Source organism: Rhinatrema bivittatum, chromosome 3, assembly GCF_901001135.1.
Source record: "Rhinatrema bivittatum chromosome 3, aRhiBiv1.1, whole genome shotgun sequence".
Classification (NCBI taxonomy): Eukaryota; Metazoa; Chordata; class Amphibia; order Gymnophiona; family Rhinatrematidae; genus Rhinatrema; species Rhinatrema bivittatum.
This window is the reverse complement of record NC_042617.1, coordinates 482,444,503-482,472,454: the sequence shown is the minus strand read 5'-3', so window position 1 is coordinate 482,472,454 and position 27,952 is coordinate 482,444,503. Positions and strand designations below refer to the sequence as shown.

Genomic DNA, 27,952 nt, shown 5'->3' with positions numbered 1-27,952 from the left:
GGGGGGGGGGGGGGTCCACTACCTTGAAAGGCCTTGCAATTCTTGACCTAATATAGCACACTGGAATCTGCTTTGAAGCATATTAAATTAAATTAAGTCTACCAGAGAAGAGAGGGGCTAAAAGAAAGTTGGTCTTTTAAACCGGCAACTAATAGAACTTTTAACAAGGGGATGTGACAATGGCCATTGCTATCCCCATCCCGCACCAAATTCACGTAAGACTGCTACCTCTGTTATCGTCCGATGAATACTATCTCTGACCCTCTCCCCAGTGCGCCCGTCATCCTTATATTAGGGAAGTCCCGCCCCTCTCCGCGCGTGTACATGCTTTCTTTCCGTTGCTTGGTCTCCATGCCTTAGAACGCCTTTTTAACTCCTCCCAGTTCCACTCGCCGTGTTCCTCTTCTTGACGTTACACTTCCGGCTCTTAGTTGAAATTGCAAAGTGATAGGAGCCGACCAGTTCCGCCGTAGCTTCTGCATATGCGCATGCTCAACGAAGGTGTCGGCGATGGCCGTGTGCAAGCTGCGCTTGCGGCTGTTTCCGAGCTGTGAGTATAGTTGGGAACGGGGTTTGGTTTAGTTTGAAAGGTATTGCCGATCGCATCTCGCTTGTTTACAAGTGCCCAGTTAAACTCCTGGTGAAAGTGCGCAGATTGTTGCTTGCTTCGGAGAGGGAGTTTAGCATCATGTCGGCGTACATATACGTCCCACAGCGTCCTTAAAAATAGCCTTTGGGGGTTTTCGGCCCTCCATGGCCAAGAGGGACATAATGATGCATTTTATAACACTATAAGGTAAAGGCGACAGGAGATTAAAACCATTTTGGGCTAGCAGTTTTATCTGGTTCCATCTCCTTAGGGATAAATAGACATGTTTATGTTGGAGCTGTAAGAGGCTATGTGTCTTAATCGTATGGCTGAAGTTTGATCTCTTCCCAAAGCTGCACATCTTACAAATTGTGAGCCTTTGGACCTGATAACTAGTTATATTTAGTTTTTACTTTTAGAATATCAACAGATTTCTTGATATGCTGTGCATATGTATGTCTGTTTATGCTTTTACCACGTATCAGAGGTTCTCATCATTTTTGGGAGCATGGTTTACTTTTCACTCTAGAAATTTTGCAGACACCCATATGCTTCTCTTTAATTTTTACCTGCAGTTATATACCATATATAAAAAAGTTATTAATACAATAAAGGGTAGACTTTAAAAGGTGTGTGAGTGCACGTCCCAGCGTGCACACATGGACAGGCCGAATTTATAACATGTGCGGACGGGTGGGGGGAGGGCTAATTTTGTAAAAGCATGTGTGGTGACAAAATCGTGCCTTCCCCTGTTCCTTCCAGTCTGCTCCAATTTAGGGGGGTAAGGAACTTCCCTACCCCCCCCAACCCACTCCCACTCCCACTAAACCCTACCTTTTTGGGTTTTTTCCTTTGTTTTTCAATTTACTTCAGCTCATGAGCTGAAGTAATTTAAGCGCACTGGCCAACTGCTGGCGTGCGCTTCCCGGGGACAGCGGCTGATGGCCTCTGTCCTGATGGGCCTCCACCCCACCCCCTGGCCTGCCCCCTCTTCAGGACACGGCAATTAATTATGTGCGTATTGTCATGCGTGTGGCCAGGTCCTTTTAAAAATATGTGCAGTGAGCGCAGGGCCCGGCCCCGCGCGTAAATGACAATATTTGCACGTGTGGCCAATTTAAAATTTGGCATTAAATGTATATGGGTACCAGACCTATTAATAATATATATGTAACCTTTTTCTTCTGAGAGGCATCTCCTCTAAGGGCACACAAAAAGAATTTATATTGTTCAGGGCTATTTTCCTTTGCCACAGGTCCCTTCCACTTGTAATACCCCAAGGGTGAATTCTTTCTATGGGGGAAAGCAGAATGCTTATGGCCCAGGTGGTGAAGGTACAGATGGAGAAGGTACAGAGAAGGGTGACCAAAATGATAAAGGGGATGGAACAGCTCCCCTATGAGGAAAAACTAAAGACGTTAGGGCTGTTCAGCTTGGAGAAGAGACGGCTGAGGGGGGATATGATAGAGGTCTTTAAAATCATGAGAGGTTTTGAATGAGTAGATGTGAATCGGTTATTTACACTTTCGGATAATAGGACTAGGGGGCACTCCACGAACTTAGCAAGTAGCATATTTAAGACTAATCGGAGAAAATTCTTTTTCACTCAATGCACAATTAAGCTCTGGAATTTGTTGCCAGAGGATGTGGTTAGTGCAGTTAGTGTAGCTGGGTTTAAAAAAGGTTTGGATAAGTTCTTGGAGAAGAAGTCCATTAACTGCTATTAATCAAGTTGACTTGGGGAATGGACTCTGCTATTACTGCCATCAGTAGCATGGGATCTTCTTGGTATTTGGGTACTTGCCAGGTTCTTGTGGCCTGGTTTGGCCTGTGTTGGAAACAGGATGCTGGGCTTGATGGACCTTTGGTCTGACACAGCATGACAATTATATTCTTATGAGGTGACCTTCTTTCTGGTGTGCAGCTGGTTAGTGTAATTCTAAGGTTGATCAGGACAATAAGTGCAGGACACAGGATTGGATATTCAAAATTAACTTTACTGATTTGATGAAAAGGTAATCAATGTCCAGATGATATAAATGTCTATGCAATTGTGTCCCCTCTTTCCCTGTGTAAGTGCTGCACTCCAGGTTCCAAGGAAATTCCTAACTCTCTTTAAGAGAGAGTGGTTAATGATCTCCTACTCCTGAAGGGTCCCAGACTGTGACAAATTCCTGTTGAATTTTCTCAGGCTTAGTTGGATCCAGCAGACTTCACATCTGCACTTGTGTGCAGTTGGAAGATCCTGTTGAGAGTCTTCACTGATGCTCCTCAGTCTTATATTTGTGGTTTTCCTTCTTCTGCACAAAAATCACTTAAATGAGAGAAGGGGTAACCAACCTCCTCTCACCGTAGATAGGTTATCTCACTTTCTGTTTAAATATATTCTGAGCCCACTGCCCCTGCAGTCCTTCACTAAGATTACTAACAGGGCCCAGTGACCTGGTCTCTGCATCCCCAGAGGGGTAATCTTTCCTTAGAGCTTCAGACTATAACTCAGGCAACTATTTTGTTAAACACAGTCCATTGCCTAATACATTCTCTTGAGCTCTCTCTAGTAGCACTTGACCTGGCGGGAAGCATGCAGGTCTTTTCTCAAAAACTTCTGTGGTGAGATGGTAGGCCTCATCTAGGTGAAAGGGACCCACTCCAATAGGGCTTCTCTCTCCTTTAACTCCCTCCTTTCACATCTCATCCTTCTCCCCTAGTATGGAGGCAGTGCATGCAAATTTTCTCTCATGCATATTCATTGAGGATATCCCAAAAACCCGACTGGCTGGTGGCCCTCCAGGACAGGTTTGGGGACCACTGCTTAACCCATAGTGTATATTATTTTCCCATATTTCCAAAACACAAAGAAAAAGGAAAGTTACACTATGCTTAGTGGCCTGGAGGTTCTATCTTGCAATAAACATTTGAATCACGCAACCTGAATGGCGTCATATAAAAGTCACATGATTAACTAGTAGCCAATCACAGAATGAACTGTTTGGGCTCATTCCATTGGGAACCATAGTGTTCAATTTAAATATCCAATGTAGGTGTCTGTTCTTTGCCTGTGTTAATGCAACTTCGATTCTCCCAAAGACAGATACGAACTGGTCTTTTCGTTCTGCCAGCATATAACAGAGAGCAAGGGCATTGAATAAGATAAACCACATTAGCAGTTTCACAGGTGGTAAATGACTTCAAGTTGATTTTAAACTTGGTTACCAAGTGTTCCCAAACAGATCCTGTAATCTCCTTAACACAGGCAAAGAATAGGCACCTATTGTTAAGTATTCCATTTCTTGCAAGTATGTATTTGAAGATCTACGTTGGAGTGTGATAGACAATGATTCCATCTCTACAAGGTGGTGACCTTGCTTCCTCTTTACATTTTAAAGAATAACGTTTGGTATTTAAATTGAACACTATGGCTCCCAGTGAAAAGAATGAAAAATATAGATTGGGTATCTTTAATTCAAAGTAAAAAGCTCATAGTTCATTCTGGGATTGGCTACTAGTTAATCATGTGATGTTTACATGATGCCATTCAAGTTGCATGATTCAAACATTTATTGCAAAATGGAACCTCTATGCCGCTAAGCACAGTGCTACTTTCCTTTTTGTGTTTTGGAAATATGGAAAAATAAACAGTATGGGTTAATGTATGGATCCCATATTATGAGTACCGGAAGGATGCTTACAACAACTGTCTTTTCTATCATAGAAATCCAGCTGACATCGCAGAGCCTTCTATTTTTTGGCCTCTGATAAATGCATCGAAAACACAACTTGTCATTGGTCAAGCAGTTTTTGATTGAAGAGCGCTGGTTTCAAACTTATAAGTGTGGCAACTGTTTGGATTTTATAATGCAATTTAAAAAATATTAGTTAAAACAAAAACCCAGGGTAGACCTATGATTAAACTGAAGAGCTTTTAAATGCTGCAATGACAGTAGCAGTGACTCGGTGTTGTTTGTGAACTCCATTATATGATGGTCTTTCACTAAAGCTTATATACTACAGGTAATAAGTTGGATTGTTATTTTACTAATTTGTTTTTAAATTTTTATTTTTTTTAATTAGCTGTGACAAGGAAAACCACCCTGTTAATCTGAACTTGGCTCTCTCCACACCTGCCTCTTATTAAATTCTATACATGCAGAGACAGGACACCCCTGCTCATAAAACAAAAAGCACTGCCACAAACATTTTGCACCATTATTGTAAGGTGCAGGGCATGCATGTACTCAGATCTTATAGGAAATCTGCCGGACTCAAACAGAAACAACCCTAGCTATGAAAAGGCAACATTTCAAATATTACATAAAGACCTAAAATAACAATATAGCTCCTATTAGTAAAACAGAACAATTCAGGCTGCTATAGATCCTTATATAGAAATTAGATGCTAACAGAATACCTTGTTTCAGTTATACAAGCAGAACACAGACTGACTTTCACCAAATACAGAACCATTAATACAGACAAAAACTGAGCTGGGAACTGCAAGAAGAAAGATTCTGTATACATTAACACTTAATTAAAACTAAGGATTAAAAAATCTCCCGCTCTTCATACCTGGGAACTTTTGATTTCCAGTCACCTTGTGATTGTTGTGGATTATTGGGGGGAGGATGGGAGGTGAGGGGGCGACAAACTTTTTCTCCTCTATCTCATATACATACACGTTCATTCTGTCTCACAGAGATGGACACAATCTCACACTCACTCCTTCTCTTACATATACTCTCACTGATGTGTACAGTGGCTTGCAAAAGTATTTGACCCCCTAAAAATCAGCAGATTTGTGTGGATTACACAAGTGTCATTTGTAATCTACACATCTGCTGACTTTTTAGGGGGTTAAATACTTTTGCAAGCCACTGTATATATACACACACATGCTGTCACTCACATACACTGATGCGCACACATGCTTACATATGCGCTCAGTGACTCACAAGTACTCTGTGACATACACATGCTCAGTATGCTTCCTCTGACACACATGCTGTGTCACACATCCTCTCACTGGCACACACTCAGGCTCTGCCTTTCCCTGAAACCTCCACACACCCACACCCTTTTTCGCTTACACTCCATGCACACATGCTGACTCTCTGATTCATGCTGGGGGCCTTCTTCTCTCCTTTGGTGACTTCAGCTGCCAGAGGGATGGGCTTCACTGGCTGTCATGGTGCCTCTCTCTGGTCTTCAGCTGCAAGCGAGATGGGTTCTGCTTGTGGCCACAGGGCCTCTCTCCAGTCTTCCGTTGCCAGCAGGATAGGCTCCCTGGCAACCAGAGGGCCTCTCTGGTCTTCAGCTATAAACGGGATGAGTTGTGCTTGTAGTCAAGGGGCCTTTCTCTGTGTCTCTCCAATCTTCAGCCACCCGTGGGATTGGCTCTGCTGGCCGTCACTCTCCGATCTTCAGCCGCCAGCGGGATGGACTTGGCCGCTGTGGGATGGGTCTGTGGTGACCCGTCAGGCCTTTCTTCTTGCCACCACCACAGGAAGGGGCCTGTTGTTCCTCTTCTTAACGGTGCAGACCAGACTTTTGATGTGGGGTATTCGCTGCATTTCTCTCCTCAGGTCATATTGCAGAGCTTACTTTTTCTGAGTAGCTGTAATTCCTGCAGAACCCCCTGTTATGGTTTGGCAGACCTCAGGTTGGAAACCATTTAGATCGTGTTCTTAATGTGTTGCGTATCATGTAATCCTTTTCTTGTCGTATATTCTATGTATTACATCTTATGTGTTGTCTTACAGATGTAAACCACTTAATTATCCTGTAACTTGCTAGGAGTACTCCAGTAGGAGAGCGAGTAATAAATCTATTTAAAAAAATAAATAAAAGTGTGGTCAACTGTCTTATTAGCTTCACTGCTAAAAAAGTATCTTATTACTGTTTTGTCTTTTAAGGGCCCTTGTATTCGTCATGTAGACTAATGGGTACTGCAGGTGGAGATGGAGAACCAACAAAATTTCAACCTCCTCCAAAACCAGTTATTGTGGACAAAACATCTCAGGCCACACAACGAAAGTAAGAAAAGTAATTGTCGACTACAGGTTTATTGATAAGTTGATTGTGTTTAGTGCTTCTAAATTTACCCAAGTCTGCAGGCATGCTACTTACTAGACAATTTAAAATATCTCCATAAACTACTGAACTATCCTCCAGTGAAGCCCAATGGCGTTCAGTGTATGTAGTACTCTGGCATGCTAAAGGTATGTTAGAAAATAATAGTCATAGAAGTTTTAAAACATTTTTCTTTGAAGGTCGGTTGTATTTGTCTGTGAAACTCATTTTTAGAAGAATTTTGATGTGCATTTAGAGGCCAATATTCAATAGGCCATTTAGTTGACAAATTATCCGTCTAAGGTTAGCCGGATAACTTGTTCAAGGATATTTATTGGACTACAGTAGCCTAGCAAGGGCAGAAGCACCAGGCCTGGATCACAGCAGCAATCCTGGCTGAAAAAGTGCTTCTGATAAAGGTACAGGGGGGTGGAAAGGAAACTCTTGTGGTGGGCTTTGAAGGGGGGAGTAGATCTGGAAAGCATGCTATTTTGGAAATTAAAAAAGAGGAACCAGGAGCAGGGTATGGGGGATTAACTCGCTAATGCTGGCGGCATAGATATTTTTTATTAAACATACAGATGGGCCAGGTTTGGACCCGGCGTTCCTTTGGAGCTTGGGTAGCAGAATAGTTTAGACTTGCTCTGTAGCAGGTCTAAAGTTATCAGGCTACCTTAAGAGCTCATTTACTAAGCATTTTTTCCATAGACACAGAATGAGAAAAAACCTTGAGTAAATATAGGCCTTAGCCGGGTATAGTTAAAAATCAGCTGAGTTAACTGGATATTTTGTCCCAAAATGCCCCCAAAACGCTACTTTTTTTTTTTATCCAGCTAAATTATAGCCGGATATCTTGCCAAATACGTGCCACAGCAGCATCGGTTGCCCACTTGAACAAAGTTCCATTAATAGATATCTGCAAAGCGACAACTTGGTCATCCATCCACACCTTTACGTCACACTATTGTCTACAGCAACAAACACCTCTGATGCCGCGCTGGGCACAGCAGTCTTGTTGACTGTTCAAAACTGATGAGACTGTCTACTACCATATGGGTTGCTGTGCTGGACTTCAAAAAACATACTAAATGGACACAACCCGGGAGCTTGGGACTCTCAGACAGCATTGCTAATTCAGCCCTGCTATCGATGGGGGAAAAAGCAAGTTTGCTTACCGTAAACGGTGTTTCCGTAGATAGCAGGATGAATTAGCCATGCGATCCCCTCCCTCCTCCCTAGACAGTCCCACAAGACACATTGTGTTTATTACCTCTCGCTTGGCTACAAAGAAACTAAGGAGAAGAGGGAATCGCGCGGGAAGACCATCGCACAGCTGCACAGAGTCAAAGCTCTGACTCACGGAGGAAACTCCGCCTACTTGGGGTCGCGATGCTTCCCAGACAGTATGGCTAATTCATCCTGCTTTCTACGGAAATGCAGTTTACGATAAGCAAACTTGCTTACAAGGGGAAATTTAAGGTAAAATGGCAATTTCCCTGAAAGACTTGGGGACTTTGCCTGATTTTCAGGATCTGAATTATCTTGCTCCAGTAGAACCTATACCCTGACTAGAGGTGGGTTTCAGAGTGATGGTGACTGCAATTGTGAGACTCATCTCTAGAAATCACTGTGGGAAATGATGCTTCTGAAATAGCTTGATTACGTGCATGTTTTCCTTATTTCACAGGTTCTTGAGCCCTGAATTCATTCCACCCAGAGGGAGAACAGACCCTTTAAAATACTCTATTGAAAGAAAAGATATGGTAGCAAGAAGAAAGCTGCTGACCATTCCAGAGTTCTATGTAGGTCAGTAAATGCTTTTCTTAGCATTCAGACAGGTTTATCCACACCAGTGGGTTATGCACCTCTAGTAGCAGATGGAAACAGAGCAAAGCTGTCATCACAGTATATATATACCCCTGCACCAACATCAGCCCACCAGTATTCTCAGTCTCCAGCAGATGGTGGACTTGCATCTCCCTACTGGGGATTGCTTTAAAAAAAAAAACTGAATTGAAAATGAAAGGAGAAAATTAATTTTCCCCACTCTTTTTGTGGTGATACTTTTTGGTCCGTCCCTCAGTTTCCTGAGAATATCTGTGGAGTCCTCCCTCAGACAAGTGCCTCGGTCCAGTAGCTGGTTTTCTGGTGTGGACTTAACTGTAGAAAGAGGTAACAGCTGAGAGGCTAGCGGATGCAGGAAGCCAGGCACGGCAGTGAAGGCCTTTGCTCTCTCCCCCCACTCCTGGACACTGACTTTATACTCTGCTGGGATAGGCTGAGCTCAGGCAAGGAGTTTAAAAAAAAAAGAAAAAAAAGTGAGGTTTCCATTCCCCTTCTGGTCTCCGAGCCTCTGTGCATTGCTCAGACATCCATTCATGCCTCTGAGGGAGCTGGGGGAGTCGTGGCAGCCTGGCGGGTTGAGCAGCCTTTTGGCTAGACCTGCTCTCAGGCTTTGCTTAGATGCCACGTGGTAGGCCATGACTGCGGTTGCGCACTTTTCTGCGCATGTCTGCCGCGAAACAGTGTCTGTTGGTTTGGGTTTGCACGCCTGGGTGTGCGCTTAGGTGTAGGCGCCTATATTTTGGATGCTTATTGAACAGGCCTAGTTTTTGGGTGCCTTGTGCGGCCGTGCAGCTAGATGCACAATGGTCAGACACTTTTGAGAGCATCTTGCTAGTGGATATCTTCTTTCGTGCTGCTTGCCATATTCGGGCATCTCAGCTTGGCGTCCGTCCTCCCCTCTCCCCCCCCCCCCAACTTGTATCAGCGCTGTCTGGAGGCTCAGGGAGTTTCTCCAGCTGCTTTTACTGAGCCCGCCCTTCCCTGCATGATGCGGTAATGGGACTGGAGGGGGACCTGTCGGAGGTTTTGCTTGTTTTGGGCCTCCCCTAACTGGATCTTTAGCAGGGGAAGGCTTCTCAGTGGGTGTAGGACAAATGCCCTCTATTTTTTTTATGAGTCGCAGCGGCGTTTGTGTGATTTTCTACACGCAAGCTTGGCGGGTTGAGCAGCCGTTTTGCTCAGTCCCGACGTGGTAGACCTGAGAGTTCAGATTAGCAGCCTGCTGATCCCTGCATACCTGGTGCCTCAGGTAAGCATCTGAGTACGTCTATACCTGCTGTGGGTCATGCTGATAGGGACCCAGGTGGCATGGATGGTGAAGGCGGCCCTTACTCCCTGGAGGATGGGAAATTCCTCTGGGGTTGGAGCTGATAGCATAGTGTTTCTTTCATAGAGATGAATTGCTGGCTTGTTTCATCCAGGCACTGAAGATGCTAGGGGTGGCGGGAGCTGAAGTCAAACAAGAATTCTATTTAGATTCCTTATGTAAGGCATTATGGATGATATTCAAGAATTGACTGATCTTGAATGGGTGCCTGGGATGCCAATTTTAGAAGGGGACGAACCTTGGTAGTGCTGTATCCCCCTGGATCTGGCAGAGAGAGGGAGCAGTTGAATCTTCTGAAAGTGGATGCACTGGTGTGATGAGGAGATGACTATGAATTGCAGATGGCCTCTTGCTGCTCCCTGGTGGATCGCTCTTGCTTGCTCTCTCTCAGGAAGTCAATGAGTCTGGGTTGAATTTAGGGCAGTGCCCTATAGCTTCTCCACCCTGGATGAACCCAATCTCATCTGATCTTTGAAGCTAAGCAGAATTGAGTGTCAGTCTTTTACCTCACCTTTCAACCATGCCGATAAGTTTTACCTTCCTTCCACTTTTCTTAATGTGTGGAATACATCTAGACTGCCTTCTAAGATTATTTTTAAACAATGTCCATGTCTGATGTACATTTTTAACCTTTGCAGCTGCACCTTTTGAGGCAAAACGATTACTAACATGGTTGCAAGGTGAGGTAAAAGGCTATTTTACCAAAAAAAAAAAAGACTTCTAAAATTGGAAGAAGGATCTATCTGAAGAAAATAGGAAAAAGCATAAGCATTGTCAAGTTAAGTGTAAAACATTGATAAGACAGGCTAAGAGAGAATTTGAAATGAAGTTGGCCGTAGAGGCAAAAACTCAGAATAAAAACTTTACAAAATATATCTGAAGCGGGAAACCTGTGAAGGGAGTTGGTTGGACTGTTAGATGACAGAGAGGTTAAAGGGGCTATTAGGGAAGATAAGGCCATTGCACAAAAACTAAATAAATTCTTTGCTTCTGTGTTTACTAATGAGGATGTTGGGGAGTTACCGGTTCTGAAGATGGTGGAGGAGTAGCCTAGAGGTTAGAGCAGCTGGCTACGAACCAGGAGACTAGGGTTCAAGTCCTGCTGTCGCTCCTTGTGACCTTGCGCAAGTCACTTTACCCTCCATTGCCTAAGGTACAAACTTAGATTGTAAGCCCTCTGGGGATAGGGAATACTTACAGTACCTGAATGTAATCCAATTTGAAGCGCTGAAAAAAAACAAGTGCAAAAAGCGAAATATAAATCTAAAAAAAAAATGGTTTTCAAGGGTGATGAGTTAGGTGAACCTGGAAGATTTAGTAAGTCAGATTTGACAAACTAAAGAGTAGAAAATCACTGGACTGGATGGTATGCACCCCAGGCTTCTGAAGGAACTAAAAAATGAAATTTCAGATCTATTAGTTAAAATTTGTAACCTATCATTAAAATCATCTATTGGCCACCCTCCAGTCTTCAGGTACAATGTAATTGCAATATTTAAAAAGGGCCCTATGGATGATCCACGAAACTATATAGACCAGTGAGACTGATGTCAGTGCCAGGAAAAATAGTGGAAAGTATTCTAAAGCTCAAAATCAGAGCATATAGAAAACATGGTTTAATGGAACGCAGTCAGCATGGATTTACCCACGGGAAATCTTGCCTCACAAATCTGCTTCATATTTTTTTGAAGGAGTTAATAAACATGGACAAAGGTGAACCGGTTGATGTAATGTATTTGGATTTTCAGAAGGCGTTTGACAAAGTCCCTCATGAGAGGCTTCTAAGAAAACTAAAAAGTCATTGGATAGGAGGTGATGTCCTTTCATGGATTACAAACTGGTTAAAAGACAGGAAACAGAGTAGGATTAAATGGTCAATTTTCTCAGTGAAAAAGTAAACAGTGGAGTGCCTCAGGGATCTGTACTTGGACCAGTGCTTTTCAGGGCGACAAGTGAGGTGATCAAATCTGCAGATGATGCAAAATTATTCAGAGTAGTTAAATCACAAGTGGATTGTGATAAATTGCAGGAGGACTTGCAAGACTGGAAGATTGGGAATCAAAATGGCAGATAATTTAATGTGGACAAGTGCAAGATGATGCATATTGGGAAAAATAACCCATGCTGTAGGTATATGATTTTAGGTTCCATATTAAGAGCTCCTACCCAGGAAAAAGATCTAGGCGTCATAGTGGATAATGCATTGAAATCGTCTTCTCAGTGTGCAAACAATGTAGGGAATGGAAAATGTAATGCCTCTGTATCGTTCTATGGTAAGATCTCACCTTGACTACTGTTTACAGTTCTGGTTGTCACATCTCAAAAAAGATACAGCTGCACTGGAGAAGGTACAGAGAAGGGCAACCAAAATGATAAAGGAGATGGAATCGCTCCCCTATGAGGAAAGGCTAAAGAGGTTAGGGCTTTTCAGCTTGGAGAAGAGTCAGCTGAGAGAGGCTATGATAGAGGTCTTTAAAATCATGAGAGGTCTAGATTAAGTAAATGAGAATCGGTTATTTACTCTTTCGGATAGTAGGACTAGGGGGCACTCTAGAAGTTAGCAAGTTAAAACAAATCAGAGAAAATTATTTTTCACTCAATGCATGATTAAGCTCTGGAATTTGTTGCCAGAAGATGTAGTTAGTGTAGCTGGGTTTTAAAAAAAAAAAAGTTTGGATAAGTTCTTGGAGGAGAAGTCCATTAATTAATATTAATAGCCACTGCTATTTCTGGTATTAGTAGCATGGGATCTACTTATTGTTTAGGTAATTGCCAGGTACTTGTAACCTGAATTGGCCACTGTTGGAAGCAGGATGCTGGGCTTGAAGGAACTTTGGTCTCACCCAGTATGACAGCTTCATATGTTCTTAGCCTACTCTTATGAATTGGCCTTTTAAGGATCACTCTGATTTGGGAGTGGAAAAAAAAAAGACCAATAAATAGGTTGTCCCAGATTCCTCTGTTACCAAAGGATTAAAAGTAGGCGCCATGCTTGCTCGGCACGATAATCATACTAGGTGTTTTCAAATGTTTTCAGCCCTACAGAGGAGCAACTTTTCATAGGGCTTGACCTTTGGGTAGGTCTCAGACCTTCGTCCCCAGCAGCTCAGACAGGGTGTGGGCTTAAGTGGCGGTGCCTCCTCCCCCAAACCCCTCAATGAGTGTGCTGACCCACTCTTGGGAACAGGAGGTAGGGGGATGCCTGTCTCTCCTTTTTGTCAGACCGGTGGGGTCTGGAGGTGATAAGAGATGGCTATGTTTTTGGAGTTTAGGATGTTTGCTTGGTGTTTCCCTGCAGCTCTCTGCAAAAGAGACAGTGTGGAGTATACATTATCAGGACTCCTCGGCCTGTGGGTTGTGATTCCAGTGCCCATGTCTCAAGATAATTTGGGCCAATATTCCTTCACCCCATTGTGGATCCCAAGAGAGTCAAATCGGCTTTTGCAAGTGATTCGTTCCCAATGGAAACCTTACACTCGCTGAGAATGGCAGTATAGTTAGGGGAGTTTAAGTCTCTGGATTGTCAGAGGTGTATCTGCATATTCCTATGTGACTGGAGAAGCAACTATTTTCTGTGTTTCGCTGTTTTGGGGCAACAGTGTTTGAGCACTACCCTTTGGTTTGGACACCGTGCCCAGATCCTTCTCTGTGGTCATCGTGCTGGTAGCAGCAGTGTTGGGAGAGGATGACATTCTGAACTACTTGTACTTTGACGGTTGGCTAATTTGGGCCAAGATCTATGAAAGAGAATGTTTAGGCCCTGCACAAGTTGGTCTCATTGCTGCAGGAAGTAAGTTGGGTGGTGCACTTGGTCAAGAGCAGTCTGCAGCTATCCCAGACACTGTGGTATCTAGGTGTTTGTTTTCAACACGAAGCAAGACAGGTGTCCCTGTCAGGGGTCCACATTGAAAACTGATGGCGCAGGTGTGAATATTGACAGACAGTACGCCTGGTGGTGTGATCTTATCTACAGGTGCCCAGATTGGCACCTGTAGATGGCCCTTACCCATGGAACCACCCAAGAGGTGGTTCCATGGGTAAGGGCGCATACGTATCCTCTTTAGCGCACACTGTTTATATATTGGAATCGCAATACATCACACTGGGAATCATAGATACCTAAACCCACTAATTATATCCCACAATGTATACTCAATATATTTTTTTAATTTTTTACACACACAGCTCCTATATTTTATACAATATTATTTATTAATTATTGCATTTTCTCCCAGATTGTGCCCGGAGGTTTCTTATGAAAATGGCCAGTGAATATTTTAAATCCGTGAGTATGGATTTGGTTATTAAGTATTTGATGTGGTACTGGGTTAAGTTTGTTTATAATGGTTGGTTTGTATTCCAGGTATGAATTTTTCAGCAGCACCTTGATAGTTGCAGCGTTGACCAGAAGGTTATGAAACGCTTAGTGTACTGGTGTTGCTCCATGTGAGGTGTGTAGCTCAACTATCAAAGTTTGTATTCAATTGTGGGGGTTACGGATATAATGGAGATTATGGATGTTTTAGATTAAGTGGTTGTGTCAATATTATTTTCTATTTTTTAGTGGATATTGGGAAATTAAGTGAGGGTGTGGACACGTATCAGGTACTGTTTAATCAAGTAAGTTGGTTTTAAAGGTATTAGGAGATATCCTATTGGTGGATGTGTGTATAACACGGTAATTAAGTGGTGGGTATATTAACTTTTTATATATATGTTTTAGGAGTTTTGCTTGTGAGTGGGGTAATAACGTGATATCCAAGAGGTGGTCACAGAATTCCCCTGATGAAGCCCTGAGTGGGTGAAACAAGGCAGCTTGTTGGGGTAAACATTGCTAAAGAAGGGGTGAATTTCATTGAAGAAAGGAGTATAACATCCTGTGCACGTGATGAAGATATGCGAGCATCTCTAGATTTTTATGGGATGAAGTTTTTATTATGAATGAATGAGGGTGATTGTGGTGTGTATGTTCATTGGGATTACATGTCCATTTTTTTGTATGTAAAATTTGTAATGAGTTGATCATATTGACATATCCACTCGAGTTAAGATTGGTATATATTGTTAATGTTGGATAATATATGTGTAATAAATCCTGTGATGGTGGTTAAGAAATGTAATAAATTATTGACTATTTTTGTAATAAACATTTATACTTTGTCTATAAAGGGAGAAAATGCAATAATTAATAAGTATTGTATAAAATAGCTGTGTGTGTAAAAAAAAAATATTGAGTGTACATTGTCTGATATAATTAGTGGGTTTAGGTATCTATGATTCCCAGTGTGATGTATTGCAAATATAATAGGGGAATCTAATAAATTCTCTCGTTGATTTGGTACCATAGAAGGTTATATATTGGAATCCACAGTCTCAGAACTACTTGATATGATTTCAGTTACCAGTGGAGATCAGCATCCGACTGCAGTGGTGGTTACAAGCGGATCATCTAATGAGGTGCATTCCCCTACGAACTCCGAACAGGCTACTGCGTTCAACTGATATGAGCCTCCAGGGTTGGGAAGCTCGCTATCAAGGAGTTGAAAGCACAGGGGCGCTGCAGTACCTCTGGAGCATCAATCAGCTGGAAGCCCGTGTTGTTTGGTTGACATGCTTGCAATTCATCAACCACTTGCAGAGTTGAGCAGTCCGAATAATGTCAACTAATGCAATGATAGTGGCTTACATCGATTGACAGGGAGGAACCAAGAGCCAGCAAGTGCCACAGGAAAATAGCCCAATTCATGGAATGGGCAGAAGTACATCTTCAGGTGATCTCAGCCTTACATGTTGTTGTAGGAAAAGATAACGTAAGAGCCAACTTTCTCAGCAGTGTCTGGATCCAGGAGAAAGGGAATGGTACAATGAAGCTTATAGTGGGCTGCTGAGACCTCCCCTTTCTAGGCTTGTGGGAGACATCACACAATGTGAAGGTTCCTCTTTTTCCAGTTCCAGGAGAGATCTGAAGTTTTCAGGCATTGATGCCCTCATGCAGGAGTGGCTGGAAGGCAAGCTTCTATATGCCTTTTCTCTGGGGCCCATATTGGGTAGAATGATTCAGAGATTCAAGACTTACACAGGGTTGGTACTTCTGGTGGTGCTAGATTGACCCAGGAGTCTGTGATATGCAGATCGAAGGCTTCTGGTGGAATATCCTCTCCTATTACCAGTCCAAAGGGATTTACTACAGCAGGGGCCTATTCTTCTCAAAGATCCAACATCATTATTGTCTTAAAATGTGGCCCTTGAGAAGGCTCAGTTGCTGAAGCGTGTGTAGGCCACTGCTGAGTTTTCCACCTTGCTTCGAGCATGACAATTATTCACTTTCTTAGCCTATGTTTGCATTTGGCGAATGTTTTAAGCTTGGTGTGGAGAAAGAGGGTTTCATCCTTGTTTGGATAAAATCATGCTCAGTTGGGATTTTTGCAGGATGGGTTGTGTAAAGACCTTGGTCCTTTAATTCCTTGAAGGTACAGGTGGCATCTCTGGTTTGTTACCGAGGTCACTTGAATTGTGAACTCTTGTCTGTCTTATCCATCCGGTTGTGGCACAGCCTTGAAAGGGATGAAGCATTTTTGTGCTCCCTTGAGGTTGCCGGTGCCCTTGTGGAGTCTTAATCTAGTTCTGGAATTCTGGCAGGTCCCACCTTTTGACCACTGCGTAGCCTTTTCCTGAGGTTACTTACTAGAGGATGATGTTCTGCACAAAGAGTTTCCAAACTGCAGACTTTGTCTTGAGAGAAACAGTGTCTGCAAGTGTCTCCGGGAGCGGTCCAGATGCGAATTGTAATGTCTTTTTAGCCAAAGGTAATCTTTGATTTTCATTAGAATCAATCAATCCCTGCCAACTCTGGGCAGGAAGAGAGAGGTGGATGAATATCTCCTGTTATGGACATTGGGTGCCAAGTGGCATATTTTGGTATTGGCAGTTTCTAAACCTCACAGGAAGATGGACTGGCTGCTTATACTTCCATGGTGGGCATAAACAGATTGAGCCTGCTGCGGGCTACGATAGACCACTGGATTAAGAAGGTTGTCACGGTCAGGTTAACATTCATTCCATAGGGCTCAGGCAGTGTCATGGGTGGAGATTAGATGGTTCTCTCCCATTGAGATTTACCAAGCTGCAACTTTTTTTTTTTTTTTCTCAACTTCCAGACATTATCACCTGGATGTGCAAGCCCGGGAGGATGCAGCCTTCACGTGTGCAGTGTTGATCGGACCGTGGGCAGCATCCTGCCCTATTCGGGAGTAGCTAAGAAAGGAGAAATTACTACTTACCCGATAATTTCCTTTTCTTTAATGAGGACAGGTTAATCTGCCTTTGCAACCAGATGGTGGTGCTATTGTCCTCTAACATATTTTCTTTGGCATTACAGTAATTGGGTTGTATAATCATAACATGCTGCCTGAAATCGAAGCATGCCACATGTTACCTATGGAGAATAACAGAAGATAAGCATGATTGTTCTTTATTGCAGTTTTCTTTTGCAATTATTTCTGTGACAGCTTCTTCTTAGGTGTATTTTGTGTGATTCCAGGTCATTTACTTCATTGAAAAGTGAGCAGAGAATCTTATGATTGTGAATCCCCACTAGCTAGGAGGAAGCAAGATAGAGCAATTCCAGAAATGGGCCAGCAGTTTTCTCTTGGTTCTGGTTGATTGTAATTATCTGAGCACTTATATTTGTGTATTCTGTTCAATAACAGGAAGTATTCTTGCAGTGACTATGTCAGATATAAATGCCAATGACAAAGTAAACAGGTTTGTAGGAATTTGCACTCAGCGATCAGGAAGTGGACTTGGAGCTACATTTGTGCTGCGGAATATCATAGAAGGACAAGGTATGTTCTCATCTTATTCATGAGCTATAATTTCTGTTTTAAAAATGGGGGAGTAAAATATTTAAAGGGATCTGGGAAAATAGTTGTGTATTTGTATGGCTGTTGTCATCTGAATAGTTGCAGTGGCATCTAGGAACATAAATCTGATGCCTGAAATGAAAATGATCAGTAATCTCCAATACAAGAGTAGTGGCCTTGTGCCATATAGAGCAGCAGTGTGCTGAACAAATGCTTCCCACCTATGTGTGTGGCACTAGGACTTTTCTAAGGAGAAAGTAGCTGCACCAGAAGCTATCCTTTCTATTTTGGAGAAGTACCATGCTACGTGCCTTGTTTGAGGAGTGGAAGCTCTTGGTTAGGACTCTGCAGACAGCTGGAAAACTGTTCAGAGTGGGGGAAGAGTGTCTTAATTCCTAGGATGCACATCTCAGAAAACAGAGAAGTTGGCTTATTTTGCTAGGGGTGTGTGTATGTGTATATGTTCTTTCCTGACCTATCCTCAGCAGATGATGGTCTTCAATTGTCTGATGTTGACTATAAAGCTTTGGAATTCCATTGCTTCCAGCCATTATAAAATGACAGTGATAGTACAAACAATTTTTTTTTTTCAAAGGGCCCTTAAACTTTTTCTTTTAAAACAAAGAGGGAAACATTACATTTAAGTATTTTGCTTTTGTAATGTAAGAGGCATAAAGCAAGATGAAATAAATTTGTTGTGTGTGGTAGGGGCTCTGAGGTTAGCTGATGACTTGGTACAGTTTTAAAGCTTCAGTGTAGCATTTCACTAGATCTTGGACAAAGCTCTGAGCTTTGCACTAGTCCATGGCAATTGGCATAGAAGTTACTTGTTGCCACATTTTGCTCATCCCCCATGACCTGCTGCTGCTATTCTTCATATGGTCTTTGGTATCACTCACACTGCTACCCCCCCCCCCCCCCCCCCCATTACCAAGGCAAACTGCCACCGCTTTCCAGTTAGCCACTCCCTCCGTATCTCCCATGTAAACTGTGCTGTATTACTCTCACTTTTATCATACATCCTGCATGTTTTGTTTTGTTTTTTTTATAGTGTTAATAAAATCTTTTGAATCTGCCGCCTTATGCTCAGTAAGAAAACATAACCATGGTGTTTGTATTTGTTTGGTTTGTGTTCAGGTGTTGAGATACGCTATGACTTGTACAGTCCTCGCATCCAGGAGATCCAGGTGTTAAAATTGGAGAAGAGACTAGATGATAACCTGATGTATTTGCGAGATGCCCTTCCTGAATACAGTACTTTTGATTTTGATATGAAAGTTGTACCACATTCTATTAATGAAGAGGTTCCTGTAAACCAGGTAGAAAGCTTTTTAATTAAAAAAAAAAATAACCCTGGAATATGCCCAAAAATAAGAACTGTAATGCCCATCTAATCTGCTTTATTTAATTGCTGCTGCAGTGCCATAGATTTCACTTGATTGCTGGCTTTTCCTTCAGTCTCCACAACAATGGATCTGATGTGTTTACCTTAAGTTTTCTTGAATTCTGTTCAACCTCGACTAGGAACACTATTCTGTACATACAACCATTCTTTCTGTGAAGAAATATTTTCTGTTACTCCTCAGATCTACCCCTTGTCATATTGTGACCTCTTTTTTTTTTTCTAGAAATTCCTTTCGATTGAAAAATGTTTATGCTTTTGCATTATGTCTTTTGAAGTATTTGAATGTCTGACTCTCTCTCTAACTCTTACACCTCAAAACTCCTTTCTTTAACCTCATTTCACCTCAAACTCTGCTCTACCACTCCAACTCATAAGCTTGACCACTGCTTTGACATAATCCTTTCTTCCTACTGCTGTCTGGCTTCTCTGCCTCTAACTTTCACACTAAACCACTCTCCCCACAGCCTCGTCCAGTCACCACCAATACTTTTAAGAAATCTCCAGGCTGTTAAACCTTGAAGTTTGCAAGTCATTCTCAGCAAGTCAGATGTAGAGTTCATTCAGCCAAAGCAGGCTAAGAAAACCCAAGGATTCTGGGGGGTTTTCTTTCTCCATGTTGGTTTTCTGTTCAGGCATACTTCTCGGTATCCTTTCCACTACTGTCTCGTTTCTTCTCTCATCCATTATATTCTTTGTCAGTTGATATGGCAGTTTCTTCTCAAAACACTATACTCTTCTCTGCTTTAGACACACTCTCTCCTCCCCTTCTCCATCCTATAAGGCAGACTAAACCCCAGTCTTGGCTCTCCCTCAGAATTCACTTCCTCTGTTCCTGTGCCCACTCTGCAGAAGGTCTCTGGTTAAAATCCCATGCTGACTCCATACATTTCAAATTCATACCAACCTCCTTCCAGTCTGCTAGTGCCCTTCCCAAGCAAAACTACATGTTCATCTGGCAAACTCCTATATCCAACCATCATCATCTCTTTACCACACTCCATTCCCTCCTCAAAATGCCTTTGCCTCTCATCCTGTCTTCACTGTTTGCCCAGACTATGGCTAATTACTTCCATGACAAGATTCACAAAATTAGTTTCAAGTTTTCAACCAGGTCGCTCCTGCCACTGTCTCTTCCTGGTCTGAAATCACAATGGAGGAAACTGCCCATCTTTTCTCCTCCTCCAGACTCACTAGTTTTGTTTATAGTCTGCTTTTCAGGCATTTCAAAGTGGATTGCATTGATACCATAGGTATTCTGACCCTATTCCCACTCAGCTCTATTTACCCTGCAATAATTCCTTCCATCTGACATATCCTCAATCTGTCACTTATCGCTGCTGTGTGTTTCTGGTACCTTCAAACATACTGTGATCATACCACTCCTCCAGAAACCCCCACTTGATGCTACTTGCCCTGCTAACTATCATCCCATCTCCCTCCTCCTTTTGTTTCTAAACTACTCAAATGTGTTCATCTCCACATTTTCATTTCAAGCCATTCTTGATCCACTCCAGTCTGATTTTTGCCTTCTACATTCTACAGGAACAGTCCTTGTCAAAGTCTCCAGTGATCTGTTTATGGCTAAAACCAAAGGCTTTTACTCAATCCTTATCCTCCTCGACCTATCTACTGCTTTTGACACTGTTTATTACCACCTGCTCCTTGATACACTGTCCTGTCTTAGTTATCTTCTTACCTCTCCCATTGCACTTAATGTGTCCTCTGGCAGATCTTTATCTACCACCATCCCACTCAGAACTCTGCCCTCTTCTCGATGTATACCAAAACCCTTGATGCTCTTATCTCCTCTCATGGCTTTCAATACCATCTTTATGCTGACAATTTCCAGATTTGCCCCTCAGTTTCATCAAGACAATTTCAAATATCAGCTTGCTTGTCTGGTGCCTGGATGTCCCATTGCCACCTTAAACTCAATATGGCTGCAACAGAACTCTTTATCTTCTCCTCTTCCCCCTTTCTCTATTTCTGTGGATAACATTTTATTCCTCTTCAACCAGCCAGACCAGTCCAGATGCATTGGTTATGCCCACCAAGCAACAGATGGATACGGAGACCAGCAGATTTGCTCATGTCACTTCTTACAAGTTCCCATGTTTCTCTGAGAACAAGCAGGATGGTAGTCCTTACACATGAGTGACATCAGATGGAGCCCAGATGCGGAAAACATGTCAAAATATCTAGAACTTTGACTAGGCACACTGAGCATGAGCATGAACCATGCGTCCATGTGAGGTCCTGCTCTAATGGTGTGAGTGAGCTCACTTTGACTGTGTTTGGCATTGTGGAAAACTTCATGTTTTCTCACATTTTTCATGGGTTTTTTTCTTGTGGTTCCATTGCCGGGACCCTCTTGGAGCCCTTCCATGGTGTCTGCTAGTCAGTTTTCAGCGATTTTGTGGTCGATTTTCCCTCCAGCCAGCCATCGATGCTCCACTGCCGCCATCTTCCATTAGTGCCCTTTGTTTTGTCTCAGACCATATCCATTATGGATCTGAATGAGATGTGTCCTCTGCCTAGGGGCATCGCATGACATCTGGGTTGCCGATGTGCCCAGTTGACCCCGAAAGGACATCAACTTCAACTCGACAAGATGAAGCAGCTCTTCGGGTCGAAGAAGTCCAAGGCATCGAAGGACCAAGGAGCCAAACCAGTAGACACCGAGCCATCAAAATCATCGGGATCATCTGTACTATTGATGTTGCCAGTGGACAGGGGTGCCTGTGACCAACCATAGTTTATCTCCTCCTCCAGGCCGAGGACATCTAGTTCCTAGTCATCGGCCTCTATAGTGGGGAAGGACCGGGCCGAGCATTGAGGGAAACCAAAAAATCAGACACTGATCCCCCATCAATGCATGGGGCTGGCATCAGGGCTGCACTGGCTTTTGCCACGATTACCCTGAAGCAGCTCTACAGCGAGGACTGCCAATCCTCCATCTGTGCCGACGGTCTGCGACTAGTCCTGATGCCAGTCACCAATCCACCTCGAGCGTCCGAAGAAGATCTGGCTAACCCTCATTCCTCTCAGTTGGTCTTGGCATTGGCAGTATTTAAGGAGGAGCTGTAGTGTCGAGTCCAAGTAGTAGTGGACTGGTCTTTGCAGGGTTTCAGTCCTGTGGCACAGACGGCACCAGACCCAGTGCTGCCAGAACTTGTACTGTTTCTGGAGAAACTCAATGTGTTCATCAATGCATTACTGACCCAGCTGGCATCTGTTCCCAGGACATTATCTGTGCCCAGTGGGCACTAAGGCCTCCCCCTACCAATATGGTGGTCGTCGCCAGTTCTTTCGAGGAGGAAACTCCACAGAGACCAGCGGAGACACAGAAACCTGCCCCCATCCAGTTCTACTGGTACCTGCATCTCTGAACATAGGCCAAGCCTCTAGAGACCCATCCTCTGTTGCATACAGTGAAGATGAGGAACCCTATGACCCCTGAGGGTCTTTTGAGTTGTGACATATTACTTTGGTTATTTTTAGATTTTATTTATTTTATTGTTTTTTAAATTATGTATGTTTAGTTGTGAACCGTTTTGATCAAATATTTTTGTAAAAGCGATATACAAACTATTTTTAAATAAAAATAAATAAGGTTTCGAGTCCTTCTCCAAGGATCTCCCTTTAGATTCTTCTCCTCCAGAGGAGTGAAGGAAGTCACCACCTGAGGACTTTACCTTTGCAGCTTTTGTGAGATTGATGGCAAAATTCATCCCTTTTTTCAGTTATTGATGGAAGAGGATGCCAGGCAAAAAACTCTTGATCTTCCAGTTGGTGGAGTCTCCTAAGAAGATTGTGGCAGTCCCAGTAGAAGAGATCCTTAAGGAATTGCTGCTGAGGATATGGGAACACCCCCTCACAGTGCCTTCTGTCAGTAAAGAGGCAGACTGGGTTTACCTCATCCAAAAGTCTGCCAAATTTGAAAAGCCTCAGCTGCCCTACCAATTGATGGTCGAATCTGCCCTCGAGAGGGCCAAGCACTCTCAGACTCATTCCTTAGCGCCCCTGGGGAAGGACCATAAGAGTACTGGACACATGGGAGAAAAGTATTTCAAGGCGCCATGCTTATTGCCTGCATTGCCACCTACCAGATCTACATGAGCCAGTACGTGCAGGAAATGGCTGAGTAGCTGCCTCAACAGCAACAGGACACCCTCATGTCGCTGGTGCATAAGGGCCTAGAGTGCAGAAAACACAAGGTCCTTGCAACCTATGATTTTTTTTCAAGACTGCATAGAGTCTCTGCAGCAGGAATCAGCACCCGCAGAATGGCATGCCTGCGGGCCTCAGCTCTCTGACCAGAGGTACAGAACGACTCGCTCATGTGCCATTTATAGGAGAGAGTCCAACTTTGGGATCCCTATGAGACCCTCCAACAACTCTCCGCCAGTACTCCAGACCCGTCATCCTCATCCAGGAAGCAGCGAGACTGGGTCCAAGGAAGTCTTTTTTCGCTAAAGAGATATCCTCCGTCTCCTCACTCCCATCAACATAAGGGCTCCAGCGGCCATCTCAGGCAGTAGAGAGCTCCCAAGTTCCAGCTCGCTCCTCAGTCAACTCGGGGGATGGGGTTTTGACTGGGCTACAGGGGAGCATAAGCCAGTTTCCTGTAACCAGGACAATGGCCCCTCCTCCTGTCTGAGGCAGTTTGCAGTTCTTTGCGAACCAGTGGTCCAGTATAACCTTGGACCAGTGGGTTCTGTCCATCTGCCAAGGATACCAATTGAATCTATTGGGTGTCCTACCAAATTGCCCTCTGTGCCCATATTGGGGGCCAGTAGTGCATCAGGAGGTACTACCAGTGGAGCTCTCCTCCCTCTTAACTGCCAAAGTGGTCGAGCCTGTACCATTAGGGCAAAGAGGGCAGGGATTCTGCTCCAGGTACTTCCTAATTCCAAAGAGAATAGGACTACTCCAACCCATCCTAGACCTAAGGGCCTTGAACAAGTTTCTAAGGAAAGAAAAGTTCAAGATGGTTTCCCTGGGTACCTTAATCCCCCTTTTGCAAAAAGGTCACATAACTCATATTGAGATCTTTTCCTGTCACAGGAAGTATCTCTGATTCATGGTGAGAAAACACTTCCAGTACCGCTTGTTGCCTTTCAAGCTCACGTCTGCCCCATAGGTTTTCATAAAATGCCTGGCCATGTTGGCGGCACACTTCTGCAGGTTGGAGTGCAAGTTTCTCAAATCTGGATGATTGGCTGGTCAGGAGCACATCTCAGGTTGGGGCCTTCAGGTCCATGTGCTTGATCATTCAGGTGTTGGAGTCACTAAGGTTCAGTCTCAACATGGCTCAGGCCAAGGCCTTTCTGCCTCGCCAGAGAGCCGTCACCTTGGAGGCTATTGCTGTAGAGAGTCAACAGAGCCAGCAGGTTTCAGCCTGGCAGATGATGAGGCTGTTGTGACATGGACAGTAGCAGCCATGTGGCCCTCTCTTGGTACGTTCACACATGCGCAGAGCCCAATGGACCCCGAGGTCACAGTAGTACCAGGCCACTCAGAGCCTCCAGGATTGTATCCAAGTCACCCCATCTCTCCAGGACTCATTGTCTTGGGGGTGGGTGGTTTCAGATCTGGAATGGGGGATCTCTTTTCAGAATCTCCCTACTCAAATTGTCCTAACCACGGATGTATCCACCCTGAGGAGGAGAGTTCATGTAGATGGGCTCTGTACACAGGGTCTCTGGTCTGCTCAGGAACTCTGTTGTCAAATCAACTTCCTGGAGCTTCAGGTGATCAGGTACACGCTATGGGCGTATACATGAGAGAAGCTGTCCCTCAAGTTGTCATGATCCAGACAGACAACCAGGTAGCCATGTGGTATGCAAACAAGCAGGGAGGCACAGAATCGTACCACCTGTGTCGGGAAGCAGTCCATATATTGTCATGAGCTCTGTCCCACCAGATGGTGCTCAGGGCTATGAACCTGGTAGCGGACAGGCTGAGTTGAGCCTTCAGACCCCACAAGTAGTCCTTGGACCAGGGCGGTAGCAAATCATATATTTTGCTTCTTGGGGGGCCTGGACTTAGATCTGTTCGTATCTTCCTACAACAGGAAGGTGCCTTGGTTTAGCTCTCTGTACAGGTTAGATGGCAACCCAACCTCTGGCGCCCTTGCCCGTCATTGGGGCGAGGGTCTTTTGTATGCATTTCCTCTGATTCTCTTAGTGGCGAAGACTGTCTTGAAGCTTTGCGAAGACAGGGAGACTATGATTCTGATAGCCCCTTATTGGCCGAGACAGGTCTGGTTTCCTCTCCTACAAGATTTGTCCATCTAGAGACCAATCAGACTTGGGACTTCTCCATATTTCGATACAGATGCCTAGATATTTTATACTGTGTGTAGCCCATTTGAAGGGAAGCTGTGACTAATCTAAGCAGCTGCTCCTCCCCCATGGTCAGGTTTAATACTTCAGATTTATCAAGGTTTAAGCAGAACCCTGAAACTCTGCTAAAATTCTGGAGTAGAGTTATGGTCCCTGGACGTGATGTTACCAGCTGTGTAAGGGTGAATAAAACATCATTGGCAATTTTGTACTCTGCACGACCCGTCTGAACTTCTTGAATAGCCCTCAGCCCTGCCATCAAGTTTTTCAGCTGTTCATGTCATTTGATCCCAATAGATTGGGATGGGAGATTGCCAAATGAACTTTAATTAGCTGGCAGACTGTATAGCATGTCACACTCTGGCAAGCTTAAAGATTGTCAAAGCACAACACACAAAGTTCTGGAATTTGTTGCCAGAAGGTGTGGTTAGTGCAGTTAGTGTAACTGGGTTCAAAAAAGGTTTGGATAAGTTCTTGGAGGAGAAGTCCATTAACGGCTATTAATCAAGTTTACTTAGGGAATAGCCACTGCTATTAATTGCATCAGTAGCATGGGATTTTCTAAGTGTTTGGATAATTGCCAGGTTCTTGTGGCCTAGTTTGGCCTCTGTTGGAAACAGGATGTTGGGCTTGATGGACCCTTGGTCTGACCCAGCATGGCAATTTCTAATGTTTATGTTCTTAAGTGAGAGCCATAGAGAATTCAGTGTCTTATCTGAAAGTCACTTCCACTGAAAACATAAAGCGGGTAGTTTGCACCTTCATGTCCCATTATGGCTGGACAATATGTCTTGGGAAGACAAATAACTCTGAGTAAGCAGTTCTGTGCAGTAGTCAACTCTCTACTTGGTAGGGCTGGGTTGTCTTAAGTAACTGCTGCACAGTACAACTCTCTGCTTGGGATTTACCATACATTATGGCAGCTTCAAGCCTGGCTACTGCCTAGACCTAGATCACAGTGCTCTCAGCTGTTCGTTATGGTCAGATGTCCCTCCATAGACAGCAGGATGAATCAGCCATCCTTAATACCTGCCCACCTCCCTGGAATGTTGACCTCCTTGCTTAAGCTCTATAGAGACTGAGTGGCTCATGAGGCAGTGACATGCATGGAAACTCCCACGCCTGCTCATAAATACTTTGAGAGTTGGGTCCCTCTTGGTTGTCAGGTGACATCACCCATGTCATGGCTGATTCATCCTGTTTATGGAGAACATATTTACAGGTAAGCAAAAAGAATACTTCGAAAGGAATATGCCTTAAAGTAATCACACTAGTGAAAAAGATCTAGTAGTAAAAGTCAAAATCTAGAAAATTGATTTAGTCCATCCTTGGTGTTCACTTCATAATAGATGTTTCTTTTGGAGTGCTTTTGTTTAGACTACATAAGTTAATAACAAATGTCAGGGACATTTTAAAAACAAATAGTACAATTGTATAAAAGTCTTACTTTAAACTACATTTAATTGTATTTGCAATTTTAGGCATACTGTATTGGTATAGAAAACATTGTATGCAACTTTTTTTTTTTTTTACAAGGTTTATTGGCCAAAATATGATCTTAAATTCTCTTTTCAACCATTATAGCTGAAAGTTAGAATGAAGCCTAAACCATGGTCAAAACGCTGGGAACGACCACAATTCAAGGTGCAGGGAATCCGGTTTGATCTCTGCCTAAAGGAAGAACAATTGAAAGAAGCAAAGAAGTGGGACAAACCCTGGCTGGAGTTCGATATGCTTAAAGAGTATGATACAACAAAAATAGAAGAAACAATCTGGAAAGAAATCAATCCACAGCCAAACTAATGCAGAAGGATCATGTGTGGTCTGATTTTTGTATAATTAATAAATAAGATTAGTGATGTATGGGCAGGTTTTGAGGACATTAACTTTAAAGGAAATGTGGCCTCTTAGTACTGTAATATACTTTGGATATATTCTAAATAAAGTTTAATACCACTAAATGTTGTAGTTCCATTTTTAATATACCTTATATAAACATAGTATAGTATCTGTTAGCTATAAACTGGCTAAATAACAGGTACCAGAGTATAGCTCATATTCATTGCAGGAAAGAATATTTTACTAACTTATCCCCTGGTCTGGTGAGAGCTCTTTTACACTGAGTATAGATCTCTGCAAAGACAACAACTTTGTTTGCCTGAGGCCAAGCAAGATGTAGTCCTTACAGTAGGTGACAATATGATGAAAATAAAAAAAGTGGAATTGTGTGCTGCAATAACACTTAATATTTTCTTTATTTTCATAAATTCACTAACAGAATAAATATATTCCAACATAAAACATCTTGTGTTAAGATAGTTTTAATTGAACACAGTTTAACAGGTCTAAACACATTTACAAAATAGTTGCCTAAATTGATGTTAAAGAATTCAGTCCCCTACCATGGGATCATGTTTCGCAGAGCTGCATCATGAGGGACAAAGGCTGACTCTAAAACTGTAGCGTGAATTCTCACAGGACAAGCAGGATGGTAGTCCTCACCTATGGGTG

General features: G+C 43.2%; 1 protein-coding gene across 2 annotated transcripts; it reads left to right on the top strand.

The window, feature by feature from the left end:
• Positions 1-394: 394 nt before the first annotated feature.
• MRPL19 (mitochondrial ribosomal protein L19) lies at positions 395-27,419 on the top strand. Of its 2 annotated transcripts, XM_029596045.1 has the most exons (6): positions 395-550; positions 6,499-6,619; positions 8,343-8,461; positions 17,537-17,671; positions 18,827-19,008; positions 27,026-27,416. In XM_029596045.1, the coding sequence occupies exons 1-6, from the start codon at positions 511-513 to the stop codon at positions 27,242-27,244; spliced, it is 816 nt and encodes a 271-aa protein (XP_029451905.1). In that variant the 5' UTR covers positions 395-510; the 3' UTR covers positions 27,245-27,416. The 2 variants fall into 2 exon arrangements, with proteins under 2 accessions (XP_029451905.1, XP_029451906.1); XM_029596046.1 differs by lacking the exon at positions 17,537-17,671 and having other exon boundaries at positions 27,026-27,419.
• Positions 27,420-27,952: the final 533 nt, after the last annotated feature.